The sequence below is a fragment of the Danio aesculapii genome, chromosome 6 (genome assembly GCF_903798145.1).
Source record: "Danio aesculapii chromosome 6, fDanAes4.1, whole genome shotgun sequence".
Lineage (NCBI taxonomy): Eukaryota > Metazoa > Chordata > Actinopteri > Cypriniformes > Danionidae > Danio > Danio aesculapii.
Genome location: NC_079440.1, coordinates 36,515,392 through 36,531,005, shown reverse-complemented (window position 1 = coordinate 36,531,005; position 15,614 = coordinate 36,515,392). Strand labels below are relative to the sequence as shown.

The window sequence follows — 15,614 nt, the reverse complement described above, 5'->3', positions numbered from 1 at the left end:
AGGACCTGGAGGAAACCCACGCATACACAGGAAGAACATGCAAACTCCACACAGAAATGCCAACTGACCCAGTCAAGGCTCGAACCAGCGCCCTTCTTGCTGTGAGGCAATCGTGCTAAAAATTGGGCCACCGTGACGCCCTTTCTGTACAAATGGTTAAGGTTTCATGTTGTTATTTGTTTATTTATTGTGATGTGATTTGATTTAAGTATCTATACAGTGTGCCATGAATCATGAGCTATTTATGATTATTATTTTAATGAAATGAAACTTTTACCTCACTACTTTTCAAAAAATCCTTTCATACTATTTACTTCACTGCAATTAAAAAAATAAATAAAAAATTATCAATATTTTGAACTGGACACATCGTCATCAAGAGATGCTAAAACCTTTGTGCTAAACCCATGTTCTATTTTTGAACCAGAATTTTTTTCCATTTAACCTGTTATATCTGCACTGACCAATTCCTTTGTGAACTGGACTGACCTGATTTGCCTGATATGTGTGCTTTTGCCAAAACTAATTTAGTTTTTACTCATTTTACATACATTTTGTTAGCCTCACTTAATTGCACACTTAAACTATAAGTATTCATCAGCAGCAGTAATCAGTATATGACACGTTTTAGTAATAAAATGAAATACTTTCTCTAAAGTATAAATAAACATTAATTCATTCATTCACTTATTTAATAAGCACATTTTAGCCTTAAAAAATAAATACATAAAAACTATACTAAATTAAAACAATACTTAATACTTTTACTAGAGAAACTTATATTCGGGTATCTGTAATTTTACCCAAGCACTTGACTTGCTTACTTTCTCCATCTCTGTTTATCCAATAATTTCTCTATGTACAATATAACACTAATTGCATTCTGTCAAATTGTGCCCTCTGCACAAGGCACATATAGTGATTATGAATAGCACTGAGCTTGAATAGTGAATGCTGACCCCTCACAGCACTGTTAGTAAGGGATGAATGGTGTTCTCTGAGCAGAGACGGTTGAATGCTCAATCTGTCAGAACTTACTCTAGCAAGATCTTGCTGTCAGTGGTTTGAGGGAATCCAAAGTCCATGACTTCATCCATTAGCTCATATACTGTCACGAAATTGTCTCTAATGCTCTCTTCTTCCAGTGACTTGAAATATTCAGTGAAAACCTGCAAGACAAATGATGACTATTAATGAAAATAAAAAATGAAAATGATGTCATCAGTTACTCGCCCCCCACTTGTTCCAAACCTCTTTGAATTTCTTTCATCTGTTGAAAGCAAAAGAAGATATTTTGAAGAATGTTGGAAATGGGTAACCATTGGCTTTCATAGTATTTTTTCCTACCATGGAAATTAATGTCTACTGGTTTCTTAATTCTTTTGTGTTTAAGAGTATCTCATAAAGGTTTGTAACCACTTGAGAATGAGTACATTGTAATTGTTCACGTTGGGGTGAACTATGCCTTTAAGGATATATTATGTTGAGGAAATGTGCTATGGGTATTGATGTTTACACAGCCAACTATATTATGCAATGTAAGCTTTTATGGAAGGGGTTGTCATGTTGATGGATAGAAAACACACTTACCTCCACTAATTTGTACAGGAAGGAGTATACAAGAGCAGCATTGGTGTTTTTCTTTGTCATCGCAACCACTGAGTAAAATCTGTTAAGTGGTAAACAGACTACACATATGGAGAGCTATTACTAGACAACAGTCGGGTTAAATATTCACATTAGAAGTGACAGATTGTTTACAGTTCAGAGGAGGATACAGTACAGGTTGCTGTGCTTGATCCAGAGGAAATGCGTCGGGCCGTGAATAACAACTGGCGACAACTCTGCTTCTTCCTCTCTCTTCATCATTATGGGCATGAAGTTGTCAATCACGCTCATGTCAATGTTGCCCATGTAGTTCCGACATATAAGCACCTTAAAGATGAAAACAAAGAATGTCATGAAATAAATCATTGCTTTTTTTTCCTTGATGACACTCAACTTGCTGAGGAATGTAAATAATAAAAATGCTGATTTATTTTTTCATTAAACCTGCTAAATCCGCACTGACAAATTCTTTTGTGAACTGGACTTACCTGATTTGCCTGATTTGTGTGCTTTTGCCAGCACACATTTAGTTTTTAATTATTTAATATACCTACAGTAGCTACATGGTCTTTTGTTATTATCACCTATTTAAATGTTCTCTAAAGTATAAATATATTTTGTCTAAAGTATAAATAAACATTAATTCGTTTATTTATTCATTGAATAAGTGCATTTTACTCTTAATAGTTCAATAAATTAAAACTTCTGAACTTCTCATTACAGTATATGTTAGATAAAAATTACCAGCATGAATTTTACGCTTGAAGCATTGATAAGGCATCAGTTATGAATAGGTATGGGGCGATGCTTTTAACAAACAAATTTTATTTAGTTTTTTAGGGAACTAGTTTTTAGATAGAACACTATCTACAGCAGAAAAGGAACTTCTACATCATAAACTACTGGTCCAAAATATTAAAAATGTTCTTTAAAATAAAATATATGGTGTTCAATGGTGGAAACAAGTTGTAGTTTTTTACCCAAACGTTTAAAGAGAACTTATTTTGGAGCAGTAATCACAATACTGTAAAACCGTGATATTTTTATCCAAGGTTATCATACGTCACAATCTTATACCGGCCCATGCCAACTTATGAATTCATTACAAATTACAGAAAGCCATGTTCCTTTAGGCTATTTAAGGAAACCACCAAACAACCTGCCTCTCACATGAAATCACAGCAATAGAAAATGACATATGTTGCTCATGGTATATTTTGTTGAACGTTTAAGATGACAAATCTGAAACCTGAAATGTCTACATTTTTGTGAATCTGAAATATGTTACTTAGAGTACGTTTTGTTGTACGTTTCAGATGGGCATACTTCCTGTACACATCCACGAGAAGAGGGGGCTTGCACACAGATCACCTAGCAAACGACTGACCTTAACCCTTCCTTAATGGTGCAGTAAACGGTCTGTGCCAATAGCCTAGTGGTTAAGTGCACTTACGTATAGCACCACGGCGACCCGAGATCGATTCCCGGCTCCCGATTCCTTTGCCGACCCTACCCCTCTCTCTGCTCCCAATGCTTTGCTGTCTGTAACCTCAACTGTCCTATCTCAATTAAAGGTGAAAAACCCCTAAAAAAAATTCAGGCATAGGATTACAATAGGTAGCCCTAACTACTGTGGTCATCTATTTGGTAAACGTTCATGACTTCAGAAGGGGTAGCTTTGGACAGCAGGGAGATGCGTGCATTTTTAATGCTATTTATGCTAAATTTTGCATTAACCCAGATCTCCTATTGAATTTTTAAACCCAAACAATAGTGTTTTCACTATATATCATATTGTTTACACAGCAAACACATAGTTTTACCTTGATTTTATTATGCTTTATATCTCTTTTGTGAAACTATTCTTCACTAGACTCGAAAACTCGAACACTGTGCATCACAAGTACAATACAGTACAAAGTGAGCTACTGATACTGAGCAAACTGAGCACACTTCAAAATATCCAAATGGAGACTGATGAGGCAAACATATATTTGATTACAAATTATGGACATTGTTAAGTCTTTCTTGTGGAATTTATTTGGGGTTGTGCAGGATGGAAACTATTTTTTCATCAAGAATATGTTCCTTTAAATACTGTTAAAAACTCTACTGCCCCACAGCATTCATTTTACCTTCAAAGTGCAGTCAAACATATTGTACATGTTTGCAGTTTGACAAAAATGTAGACTGAAGCACATATTTCCAATGAGGTTGTTGAAACATCCTCATCATATAGCACATGTATAAAAAGACAATTACCAACTTTAAAACTCTAGAAAACTGTTTACTCTAAGAAAAAATATATATTTCTAAAATAAATTGACACCAGCCATCGCACTAAAGAGGTTTCCTATGACCTCAAAATTCTTCAGGACACTTACCAGTTTTGTTTGCAATGGCTCAAATCAGCCTTAGATAATATTAACCACACAACCAAAGAAAGCTTTGACATCAATATCTTTACTAATCAATCTAAGATACAATCAATAGTCCAGGTCACTTTTTTCTTCATTTCTATTCTGTTAACAGGTGCATTCAAGGTTTATAGTAGGATGAAACTTAAAGAATCAGTGAAGTCTGACTTTAATGTGGCTGGTGTTGAGGTATTCCTTCAAATGGAGATATTGGATTGCTCTAGGGCACAGACAAGAGCGCTTTCATCAGCACTGCCAAAATCCAGGGGTATATTGGAGGGTAATCCATTCCACTGAGACCCTGAGGCTCTGTTTTCATGGAAATACTCCCATTCACACACTACATCTCACAAACTAATGTGCTGTGATCTTCTCTTGAAATACCAATGTAAAAATAAATATATTAATGAATTAATAAATAATGATGATTTATTTTTTCCTGACTGTAATACATTCAAATTTATCATGATAGAAGACACCCACTAAAATGTCATTCAGTGTAACAATAGTTTATTTACCAAAATCCTCAGTCATATGTAGAACAAGAATCAAATGACAATATTAGAAATAAAAACAAGAGCAACAATGTTAGTGTTATTTATTTATTTTTTTCGTGTCAATAAATTGACAATAAAATCCTACTGATTCGATTTATAGATCACAGTACCATGCAAAATACTAAATAATAGTAATATACTTTTTTTATACTATAATAAGTTATACTACAATAAGTTTTCTATTTTTAAAACATAACATTTACCATGATCTATTATTCATTTATGTATTTACATAAGTACAGATTAAAAGAATTGTTTTATATTAACATATATGCTACACTGAATGACGATGGAATTATGTATTTTAACATTTTCACAAATGTTTGAATTTTAAAACAGACAGTTTATTAACATTTAATACGTTTTCTACGTACATAATATCACTTTTGACTTAATAACAAAAAAAATACTACAAATGCTGTGGGCAGTACAGTAGGCTGTTAAGTAGCCTACAGTAACTTAATTTACAATAATAATAAAAAAATACTTCTTGACCACATCCCAAAAGACTAGGCTACATTTTAATTATCAAGTTGTTGTTGTTGTTGTTTTTGTTGTTGTTGTTGTTGTTGTTTCTGCAACAGCATTTCGATTTTAGTATATGAAACGCGAAAGGTGAAGATTTCAGTTTCATTCAGTGACAGTCCTGTTAACTTTGCGTGTGATGTGGAGGCTGTATCTTTTATCATCCTGACATCATTAGTTAGGCTGTTTGAAAAACCTCAAAGTAAGTAAATACAATTTATGTTGCCAACTGATCTTTACACCACGATTATTCTTTGCTATACAGCTTTCAAACAGTGTGACACAAGAGTATTAACTGTCCGACCTTTCTCCGACAGGTGCACGCGCACTTACCTTGCCTTTCAGGTCCAGGATGAAGATCGCGGACGCAGCCATCCTCGTCAAAGGTGTTGGACGACAAGAACTAACTGACAGGTGTCGAAGTTTTGCAAATTTTGCTAAAGTTTAATTAGCTGAAATGCCGAAAGATCTTCCCCATCCCTGACACGCGAGTCTTCCGGGTTTGTAGGCGTCTAACCGGTTGTGCAGCCTGAGCTTGTTGCTGTGTTGATCACCGCGACGCGACAGAATTACACCGCTGCCATTATAATCAAACGCATTTTGTCGCGTCGCTCGATTGTAATGTAGAAAGAGCGTGACGCAACTTCAGCTCCTTTTAGGTGAAACAACAGACACATATAAAATATTAACACTATTTTTTAACATCAATATTATGTCTAGTATGTTAACTTGTGTCATTTATAAATCACAATATATAATAATAATAAAACTGATAATTTATCGTTTGGATTTAGTAATGGGCACAACGGCGGCGCCCAGTGGAAAATATAAGCATACAATTTTCTCAACAACAATTTAATTTAGAACTGAAGTGAAACACAAAACAAACACAAAAAAAAAGCAATAGACTAAATGTACAGCATATGGCCCATAACGCTAAATTTAAGAAAGGCAGATATCATGACATTTGATTAAAGATTATTAGTTCATATAAGCCTACTGTACATTCAAATTTCATAAAATTTTGATTCACATCTTTTCAAACAGTATTGTAAAAAGAAAAAATTGCCAAAATGTGGAAATTTCTCTGAAATAGTTAGAAAGCATTAGGCTATAAAATAATGTTCCTCGGTTATATTTTAATGTGGCTTAAAGGAACAGTTCTCCCAAAAACAAGATTTATTGCTGACCAATCATTTCAATTTTATACATTAATGTATTGTCACCTGTTTACCTGTATGTTGTTGTTGTTTATCTCTCAAAGTCCAGTTGTTCTACAAAAAAAATTACAAATAACACCAGCAAATTAAGAAAAGATCTTCATCAGTTTGACAGCACATGCTGCAAATCCTCACAACGCAAACACATTTCAAAAGCCACAGCATTTTCCCACAATGCAAACAAATTAATAAAACGCCCTGCATATTCTCACAGCACAAACAATTTACGAAAACGTGCTGCATTTTCTTACAATGCTTGCAAAAAGAACAGAAAACAATGTAAATGTTTCAAGGGGACTCAAAAACATGACGGACACTGTTGTTCAATGACTATTGCTTATTTTAACATCCTTATTTCCTCGTCTTTTGTGATTTGTTAGCCTAAATAACCATTGCTGCATACCAATTCGCAAACTATCCATCCTAGATAGTATTTGAAAATAGAATTAGTATGTAGTATGAATGGTAATATGTTGAAAAGAGTATGCCAAAGGTTCCCGGATGGTTTACTATTTCCAGTGTAGAACCGTCCATTCTCTAATCGCTGATATTGCCCACATTACATTGCGCGTTGGACGTGAATTTGATTAGAACTACAAACACAGGTGAAAAGTGTAAATAAACTACAACATGGTGGATGCGAGAGCTCAAACATCAAATAGACAGGCTTCAGTAAAGTTGTTTAATTGACTATTAATTAATATTTAGCCCACTGGAAAATATATAAATCGCATTTTCTGTGTTATATTTCATTATTAACAACAAAACTGAACTTATATAAAGACATGTTTGTACATTATAACGTCTGAATGCATAATTATCCAAACACATGATGAGATTTCTCTGCATGAAAGACTCGTGAATGGGAGATTAACCTGCTGCTGCTTCTCCAATAAGGTAAGAAATTAAATGTGGATGATGCGTGGATGATTGACAGGGCTCATAACTAAGCAACATAACGATTTGTTAACGAGGAAGTAGTATGTCCCAAAGCAAACTCTTCTGTTACACAATCAAAAGTATATATTTTTCCTTCACAAAAAAAAGTACATACTTTTAGGGCGTAGTATAAGTATGCGAATTGGGATGCAGCACATAACGCAAATAGCTGGGTCCGTCACGTTTTAGGGTCCCCTTGAAACATTTCATTGTGTTCCATGCTATTTGAAAGTGTTGTCAGAAAATGCAGTGCGTTTTCGTAAATTGCGCTGTGAGAAAATGCTGCATTTTTTTTATAATTTGTTTGCGTTGTGAGAAAATGCAGCACTTTTTTAAAAAATGTGTTTATGTTGTGAGGATTTGCAGCATGTGTGCTGTCAAATGGATGAACATTTTTTCTTAATTTCCTGCCGTTTCTTGTAATTGCACATGATTTCTTAAATTGCACCCCATTAAACTCTCTTGGCCACTGTATTCATGGCCTGAGGGTGAGTAAATTCTTGGGTGAACTATTCCTTTAAAAGTTCAAATACCTGATGGATCTATTGCATGTTGATTTTCTTGTCAATGAATCATTCAATTATTAGTTTAACCACTGATTATGCAATACTAAATGTTTTTAGTGACTTCTCAATTAAAGTTATTACAAATATCATCAAATAGCACAACATTAGACTCATCAGGACTAACCAATACTAAACTCAATCTCCTCCTCATCATCATCATCATCATCATCATCATCAGTCAATGTTGTTTCTCTAGTAGCTCTCTCAGTCTCACTGGCTTGAATGTAGTTGTCTTCAATAAAGCCATCGTCATCTTCCTCAATGTCAGGTGCAACCGCACGGGTCCCGGGGCCGCCATGGGTCGCAAACCCCACCTCAAAATTGCCAGGGTCACACTGACTAGTGGCGTCTACCTCGCTGAGTCTGGAGTGTCTGTAGCTTGCCAGATACCTGTGTACAACTTTGCATTTGGCCATTACAGCGATAAAAACAGAGAGGGTGATTGCTGACACCAGAACAGCAACAAGAACCTTCCAGCTGCTTGAAGAGTTTTGAGGTTTTTGATCCTTAATAACTGCTTTCGTGCCTATAAATGGTATTTAAATTGGTTAGTTAGTTATCAGAGGAATGCAAGATTATACATTTGGAAATCAATGGTAATGAACTTGGATTAAAAAAAGGTTTTAACCATTAATTGTAGCGTTTGTTTCCACCGTGAGAAGTTTACGAAGGAGGGCTCCACGGTTGGCATCCTCAGATTGTCCTGCCATGAGAAAAACAAATGAATGGTGGTGAGATAAATGTGTATGTCAATGTTAAATATTCAACATAAGAATGTCCTGTGGCAGTCAAATAGTTTATTACATATAAATATAATTAATGCAGAGCAAACTATATTTAAAAAGTTTGTCAAGACCAACATTGATGATCACAAATTTTGAAAATGTGTTTAAATTGGACAACATTTATTCATTTGTTTTCCTTCAGCTTAGTCCCTTTATTAATCAGAGGTTGCCACAACGGAATGAACCGCCAACTTATGCAGCAAATGTTTTATGTAGCAGATGCCCTTACAGCCCCAACCCAACACTGGAAAACACCCATACACTCTTGCATTCACACACATATACTACAGACAATTTAGCTTATTCAATTCACCTGTACCGCATGTCTTTGGACTGTGGGGTAAACTGAAGCACCCGGAGGAAACCCACACTAACACGGGGGGGAACATGCAAACTCCACACAGAATTGCCAACTGACCCAGCTCGAACCAGCAACCTTCTTCCAGGCAATTGTGCGACCCACTGCGCCATCGTGACGCCCCATTAGACAACATAATGAATGTAATTTTTGCCCCTTCTAATGTTTAACTTACATTATAAATGCAATGTATGAACAGTTTAACAGGCATTTCATGTTAATTTTGCAGTAACTTACTGGCAGCACTGTTGCCAGTAAGTTACCGCATCTGCCCTTTTACAGTAGCTTACCTGTAAATATGCTTTACAGTAGCAGAGCCCTAATGCAATTTCATTTTACAGTAAAATAGCCTTAACGCAACTTCTTTTTATGGTAAAAAGCCCTTTTTAATTTCACAGTATGAGCCTTTTTACAGTAATTTTCTGCAATTTATTTTCATTTTACACTATCTGTACAAAACCTTTATTTTTAGTATTTACTATTGAATTTAATAAATTCCAAACAAGTGACACATATTTTTATTAACTGTGTCATGATTACTTTGATTAAAGTAGACTACCGCAAATTCTTAATATGCAGTAAGTTACTGTAAACGTTTTAAAATGACCCACAACTAAGTGCATTTTACAGTAGTGAACTGTAAAGAATGTATGTGGTATTTCACTGGGTGTTTTTTCACTAAATAACTGTAAAATTGTGGCAAAGTCTAACAGTGGACCAAAATTACCTATTTATTTAATTACTATATTATTGGTTTATTATTATTTTGATTCCGTAATTTAAATTGATTGGGCGACACAGTGGCGCAGTGGGGAGCACGATTGCCTTACAGCAAGAAGGTTGCTGGTTCAAGCCCTGGCTGGGTCAGCTGGCATTTCTGTGTGGAGTTTGAACGTTCACCCTGTGTTCGCATGAGTTTCCTGCGGCTGCTGCAGTTTCCCCCACAGTCCAAAAACATGCGGTATAGGTGAATTGAATAAGCTAAATTATTCATAGTGTATGTGTGTGAATGCAAGAGTGAGGGTTTATTTTTGTTTCCCAGTGTTGGGTTGCGGCTGGAAGGGCATCCGCTGCGTAAAACATACAGTATGCTAGGTAAGTTGGTGGTTCATTCTGCTGTGGTGACCCTGGATTAATAAAGGGACTAAGCCGAAAAGGAAATGAATGAATAAATTTAAATAGATTGATTAAATTATTGATTTAAATATGAAGAATAAAACAAAAAGGAGATAATCAAATAATAATAAAAAAACAAAAATACAATCTAATGAAAATGTTAAGAGGTAAATAAAACAAAGAGTATTGGAGTACTTTTTAGTCTTTAACTTCCAAATACTGTTGAATTGATTGTGCTACTTTATTTACAAATGTTTCAAATTGTTAAATGTCATGCGTTAAAATTCCCTTAAACCTTAACCTGAATTAATGTAAATAACTGCAATATTTTGAAAATTCGGTAAAGTTTGAAAGTATACTCACTTGAATTTTATGATGTCATATTAAGATTATCATATTGATAATATGTTAGTATATTTATTACCTGATGGATACTGTTACACCATTTGACATTTAAAAAAAACTATTGAATTATTGTAATCTGTCAAATAAGTTTTATTTATTTATTTCATTTTACAAAAAGGAAATGTAATATAATATAGTATAAATCTATCTACCTAAAAATTTACATACCACATCAATTAATAAACAGTTCAATAGTGAGAAAACAAAAGCATTCGTACCATCAATGTTAAGCAAGCGCTTCAGTTTGTCCGCTTCGTGTCTGTTTGGTTCTCCTCTGATTTCCACGAACTGACTCAATCTTAGGTTGGAAAGGCTGCTCAGAGCATCTTCCTCCACTGCGGCCAGTTTACATCTACTCAAGTCTAGCACTTTAAGAGAAGTAAGCGTGTAGAGATGCTCTTTTAACAGTAGGGGGAAGTAGTTGCCTGAAAGGTTTAGTGTAACCAAGTTGCTGAATTGATTCAAGCGCTTGAAACTGTCAATGCGAGTCAAATCTAACAGATTGTCAGACAAATCCAAGTAGGTCACGTTCATCCAGATGTGCTTCGGTATCGATGTAAGTCTTTTCCCACTGCAATCAAACGCAGCCTGAAGAAAGAATTAAGAGTTATATAATTATGAAACTACTTGTGCAATGGAAATAAACTGTAAAATTATTTATTGCAGTAGGAAGTCAGCAAAAGGGACATCAGATAAATCAGACAAATGAGCTTTTGTTGTAGAGCTGTTTTACAGTAAAATAACAATGGTGGGGAATTTTTCTTTTATTTATTTGAAAAATAACCGAATTTTTTATGTTTGTTAAAATTAAGGTTTTATTATATAAATATTATTTCCATTTTCGATACCTATATATTTGTATTAGCCTACATTGGTTTCTGTGATTATGCAATTTTATAAATATTGTGCAAGTTCATCATTCTAATTATATATATATATATATATATATATATATATATATATATATATATATATATATATATATATATATATATATATATATATATATATATATATATATATATTTATATATGTATTATATTGCAAGATATATTATACATATATTGTTGTTATTGTCCCAATTTACAGATTTAGCATGTTATAGGCCTTGATAAAATTGGACATTCAGAATTTAGCTCATGTACAACATCATATTTAAAAAGATAATACACTGCCTAATGTGAGAAACTTCATTTTAGTTTTGCTAAATTAGTAAATTGGAAAATGTTAGAAATATGAGCCTGCAAATCAGAATCGAATCAAGTCTAAATAATTGAATTCATATACAGTCCTAAACACCATTAAAAATCCACTTAAATAGGATTTGTACATATAACCTAATGTAAGCATTTTTTTGAAATCACAAACTAGGAGAAATTGTGTGACCTGCTGTCACAAATGTACCTGAAAAATGGGTGTAAAAAAGTTATCAAATGAGTTCTTATGAGAGAAAACATCCCGTATTCCTTCAAAAGTATATAGTTATGATCTTGAAAAAAAGAAACTTTGAGAATTAGTTTAAAACATATAGTTTGTAGATGTATTGTTATTTGATACATATTTTACCATTAAGCACTCCAGATTCAATTACTTCACCCTACAGAATGTTTTACAATTAAATATTATTTATTTAATTTTTAATCTCTTTATAATCATTGATTAAATTGACCAGCAATTTTCTAGGTGTAATTTATTCCAAAGTAAATCAGATGCCTCTTTTATTAGATTTAGATTTGGTTAGATTTTTTTTAAACGACTATTAAATGATAAAGTATTATTTAAAAATAAATAAAATATTACAATTATTGTTAAACAAAAAACCAGCAGATCATCTGCTTGTGTTTACAAACATAAAACAAGACATTTATTTTCTCACAAGATAAACCACTAGCAGATTGGGTAAACCTCTGTCACCAAAAACAGGAAACAGTGCCTACAAACAGGATACTTCTGATGTAGCAGCGCTCGCTCTGGCTCAACAAAAGAGGCCCGAGTGACTGTTGTTTTTCCTCACCGTCTCTCTGTTGACCGTACATGGACCCACAGTCTGGAGAGTGTAGCTTGATCCTGAGACCCAAAAACATAGGAGCACACACACTGTGTGTGTCACACACCCCATGTTTTCCTGCTTCCTGCACAAATCACAATAAAAGGCCGATGATAAATAGCAGCCAGAGAAGTGGCCTGAGTTGAAGAGTTTGAGTCCAAGTATGTTTCTTAAATATAAAAGCTCATATTAGGCTTTGGATTTTTTTTTTTTTTTTAGTTTGTCAAGGGCAGGGGTTCCCAAATGTTTTCCTACAAAGGGCCAAAAAGCAAACTTGATTGAGGGCTGTGGGCAAAATATATTTACCAAACCTTACATATTATATTTGCCATGGGTAATTTCCAAATTTATTCTGTAATATTTAACATTTATTCCATAACATTTAATAATGAACTTATTACAGTGAAAAACAAACAATTGTGTCTATTCACACATATGCACACAAAAAACTGAAACTTTTACATGCTGACACATTCAAGAACCCACAAGACTCAGCAAACATCTACTGTAAACAATAATATTGTGTACATGTGACACACATAGTAAACATTCAAACATGAGAATGTAGGATTAATGTATAGATAAATTTGCCAAATAATACACCCTGAAAGGATGAACAGGAACCTCGAATTTTGAACCGATTTGTTTTATACATCATATTTGCATTATTTTTAGCAAATAAATAAATGGACTTATGATTTTATATTTAAATTATTGTTATAATGTTTGTAGAACAAATGAGAACAGAGACCTGAAACTAACACATTAGAAAATCGTCTGCATAGCACAATTATGCAGTTTCATGATCATTATGCAAGCATATTTATCAAAAGATAAATGACTTCCTGGAAATAGCATAATAAGAGCAATAAAGGGTGAAAAATGCAGTTTAAAACAGTAAAGTTTTGTACTAGTGAAGTAAATGTCTAGTGCTACAATATTCAAATCTACAGTTAACCCTTTAATTATGTTTAAGTTTGACTATAATGTTGTGGATCAAACTGACCGGATCATAATAAACAATATATTTATAATGCATTATCTTTAAAATATATTTAGAATAAATTAAAAATCATAATTTCAAACTGAATAATTTTAAAGTGAATATGTGTGGCCGCACAACAAATTCACAAAAAATAACCATTAATTCAACAAAATCTAAAACAGTAAACAAATTTCCATGTCGATGAGCTAGAATCAACTCCATATGTAAAAACACATGTATGTTCCACCTCAAAGGCTTTGCATTTCCTTCTTATCTCCTCATGACATCCACAAGGACGGCTTTTAGAGGATTCAGTAAAAAAATTATAGGAGCCTTTCCTTTCACTCCCTCACTCTCTCCCACTATTCATTTGGCTGTAAACAGTCTTCATGAGCTACTTTTATCTCTTCCTGTCTCAGGACGGCCCTGTAGCAACAGCATACCTGTAAGATCTAAAAATCCAGCCAACTTTCTCTATTATAAATGTGGGAAAGACAAGTTGTGGTTAAAAAAGAACTGACTCCTTATACTTGCACATTCACAGATACCACAACAAACACGACAAGTCTTTCACTTGACCTCCTTAAGAAATAAACACTACAGTACACACACCCTCCATCCTCTATTCCTACGCTGTTTGTTACTGATTACATTCTCACTAAGGACTTTGCATTGTTGTTGTTGCTACATAATAAGAAGTATTATTCTTCAGAACTGTTATTCTTCGAATTTTAACTGCACAAAGCTTTTTGTTCCATGTTATGCCATAACAGACTGCATGTTATTAGTGCAGTGCACAAAATGACATTATATTAATAGGAGATGTGTTAGGCTTACCTTTCAGATCTTCATGTACTGTATTTGACAGTGTTGTCTAATCTGTCTAATCTTTTAAACATGGTTAACTGTACTGATTTCCATAAGAGTTCACCCTAGTTTTTCGAGCTTGTTGTGGCTAACAACAGCAAATCAAATGGCATGAGGGTTGACAGGGTTGATAGTAATGTGTGATCATTAAACATTAAACTAGCGAACTAAAATGACGTATTACACTCTTTAAAATGGTTATGAAAGTTTTTTGAAGTTGTTTTGTTCTAAAAGACATGGTTTTTAAATGGATAGTTTACTACTATTGAAATATTTACTCATCCTTGTGGTTCTTAACCTTTATGAGTTTCTTTATTCTGTCGAACACAAATGAAGAAATTTTGAAGAAAGCTGAAAAGCTTTAACCATTAAATTATTTAGGAGGAAAAATACTATGGAAGTCAATGGTTAAAACAGGTTTGGAACAAGTGAAGGGTGAGAAAATGATTTGCAGATTTTTAATTTTTAGGTAAACTGTTGCTTTAAAAGAACCACATTTCTTAGTGTGATCATTTTATATATCTAAAGAATTATTTTAAATGGTGGCGATTCTGGGAATACCCATATTCATCGATGCCAATAAAGACCTTTATTTTTACGAGTGTAAGAACTTGCCCTCCAAAGTAGTCACATGTCAGGCTTGTTAGAAGTTATTACAAACATTGTACTTGGTATTGTACTTGTTTAATATACACTGAAAGTGTTGTGAGACTTACCTGAGAAGGGGCTCTTCCGGTTATTAGGAATATCTCAAAACTGATGTTTTATTCTGATCAGACGTCACATTTTATCATGAACAGGTTCATTTTTGTTAGGCATTTCCAAGATTAAGGAAATGGCAGGTAGGTTGTGCAAAGGTTGCGGCAGGTAGGTGTGTCTTTACCATGTCATTCTCGGATTCAGTTAATTTGTAACCGAGTGTGAAATGGAGCTCTGCTTTCTCTCTTTCACCTTGCTGTTGACATTTGCACTGATGACCGAATAAATGATATTAATCTGAAGAGTTCTGTGTAGTTATTTAGTTTATTTTGGATTTTTAGACACTAGTCTTAGTGGTGCTTTATCTAAAATGGATGTAGGCCTTATTTTTAATTGCATTCTGTGATTTCTTTTTTTAAGTGTACTGTATAGCAAGGATAGCATTAAACATCTAACATAGAGAAACAGACAACAACTCCCCCTCTTAATAGCTTTTTAATAGAACTCATGTCATTTATTT

General features: G+C 33.8%; 2 protein-coding genes across 2 annotated transcripts in view; both read right to left on the bottom strand.

Moving 5' to 3' along the window:
* Nucleotides 1–5,620, bottom strand: part of ap1m3 (adaptor related protein complex 1 subunit mu 3) — a 30,453-nt gene extending 24,833 nt beyond the window's left edge. Inside the window, exons 1-4 of the mRNA XM_056459085.1 lie at nucleotides 5,441–5,620; nucleotides 1,779–1,935; nucleotides 1,591–1,658; nucleotides 1,039–1,169 (exon numbers count right to left, since the gene is read on the bottom strand). Coding sequence (XP_056315060.1) covers nucleotides 1,039–1,169; nucleotides 1,591–1,658; nucleotides 1,779–1,935; nucleotides 5,441–5,482 — 398 coding nt within the window. The 5' untranslated portion in view covers nucleotides 5,483–5,620. The remainder of the gene's footprint in view (nucleotides 1–1,038; nucleotides 1,170–1,590; nucleotides 1,659–1,778; nucleotides 1,936–5,440) is intronic.
* A 326-nt stretch (nucleotides 5,621–5,946) lies between these two features.
* c6h1orf210 (chromosome 6 C1orf210 homolog) lies at nucleotides 5,947–15,239 on the bottom strand. The gene is made up of 5 exons (XM_056459084.1): nucleotides 15,112–15,239; nucleotides 12,511–12,628; nucleotides 10,715–11,084; nucleotides 8,461–8,535; nucleotides 5,947–8,358 (listed from the first exon to the last, which is right to left on the bottom strand). Exons 2-5 carry the CDS (start codon nucleotides 12,613–12,615, stop codon nucleotides 7,952–7,954), a joined length of 957 nt encoding a protein of 318 aa, XP_056315059.1. The 5' UTR covers nucleotides 12,616–12,628; nucleotides 15,112–15,239; the 3' UTR covers nucleotides 5,947–7,951.
* Nucleotides 15,240–15,614: the final 375 nt, after the last annotated feature.

What these genes read in the sequence shown, in the direction of transcription:
- c6h1orf210 (XM_056459084.1), bottom strand. Translation starts at nt 12,615, where the DNA reads ATGGGGTGTGTGACACACACAGTGTGTGTGCTCCTATGTTTTTGGGTC. An exon ending in GTACGGTCAACAGAGAGACG is followed by an intron (nt 11,085 to 12,510) that starts GTGAGGAAAAAC and finishes TTCTTTCTTCAG; the next exon opens with GCTGCGTTTGATTGCAGTGG. An exon ending in GCGCTTGCTTAACATTGATG is followed by an intron (nt 8,536 to 10,714) that starts GTACGAATGCTT and finishes TTCTCATGGCAG; the next exon opens with GACAATCTGAGGATGCCAAC.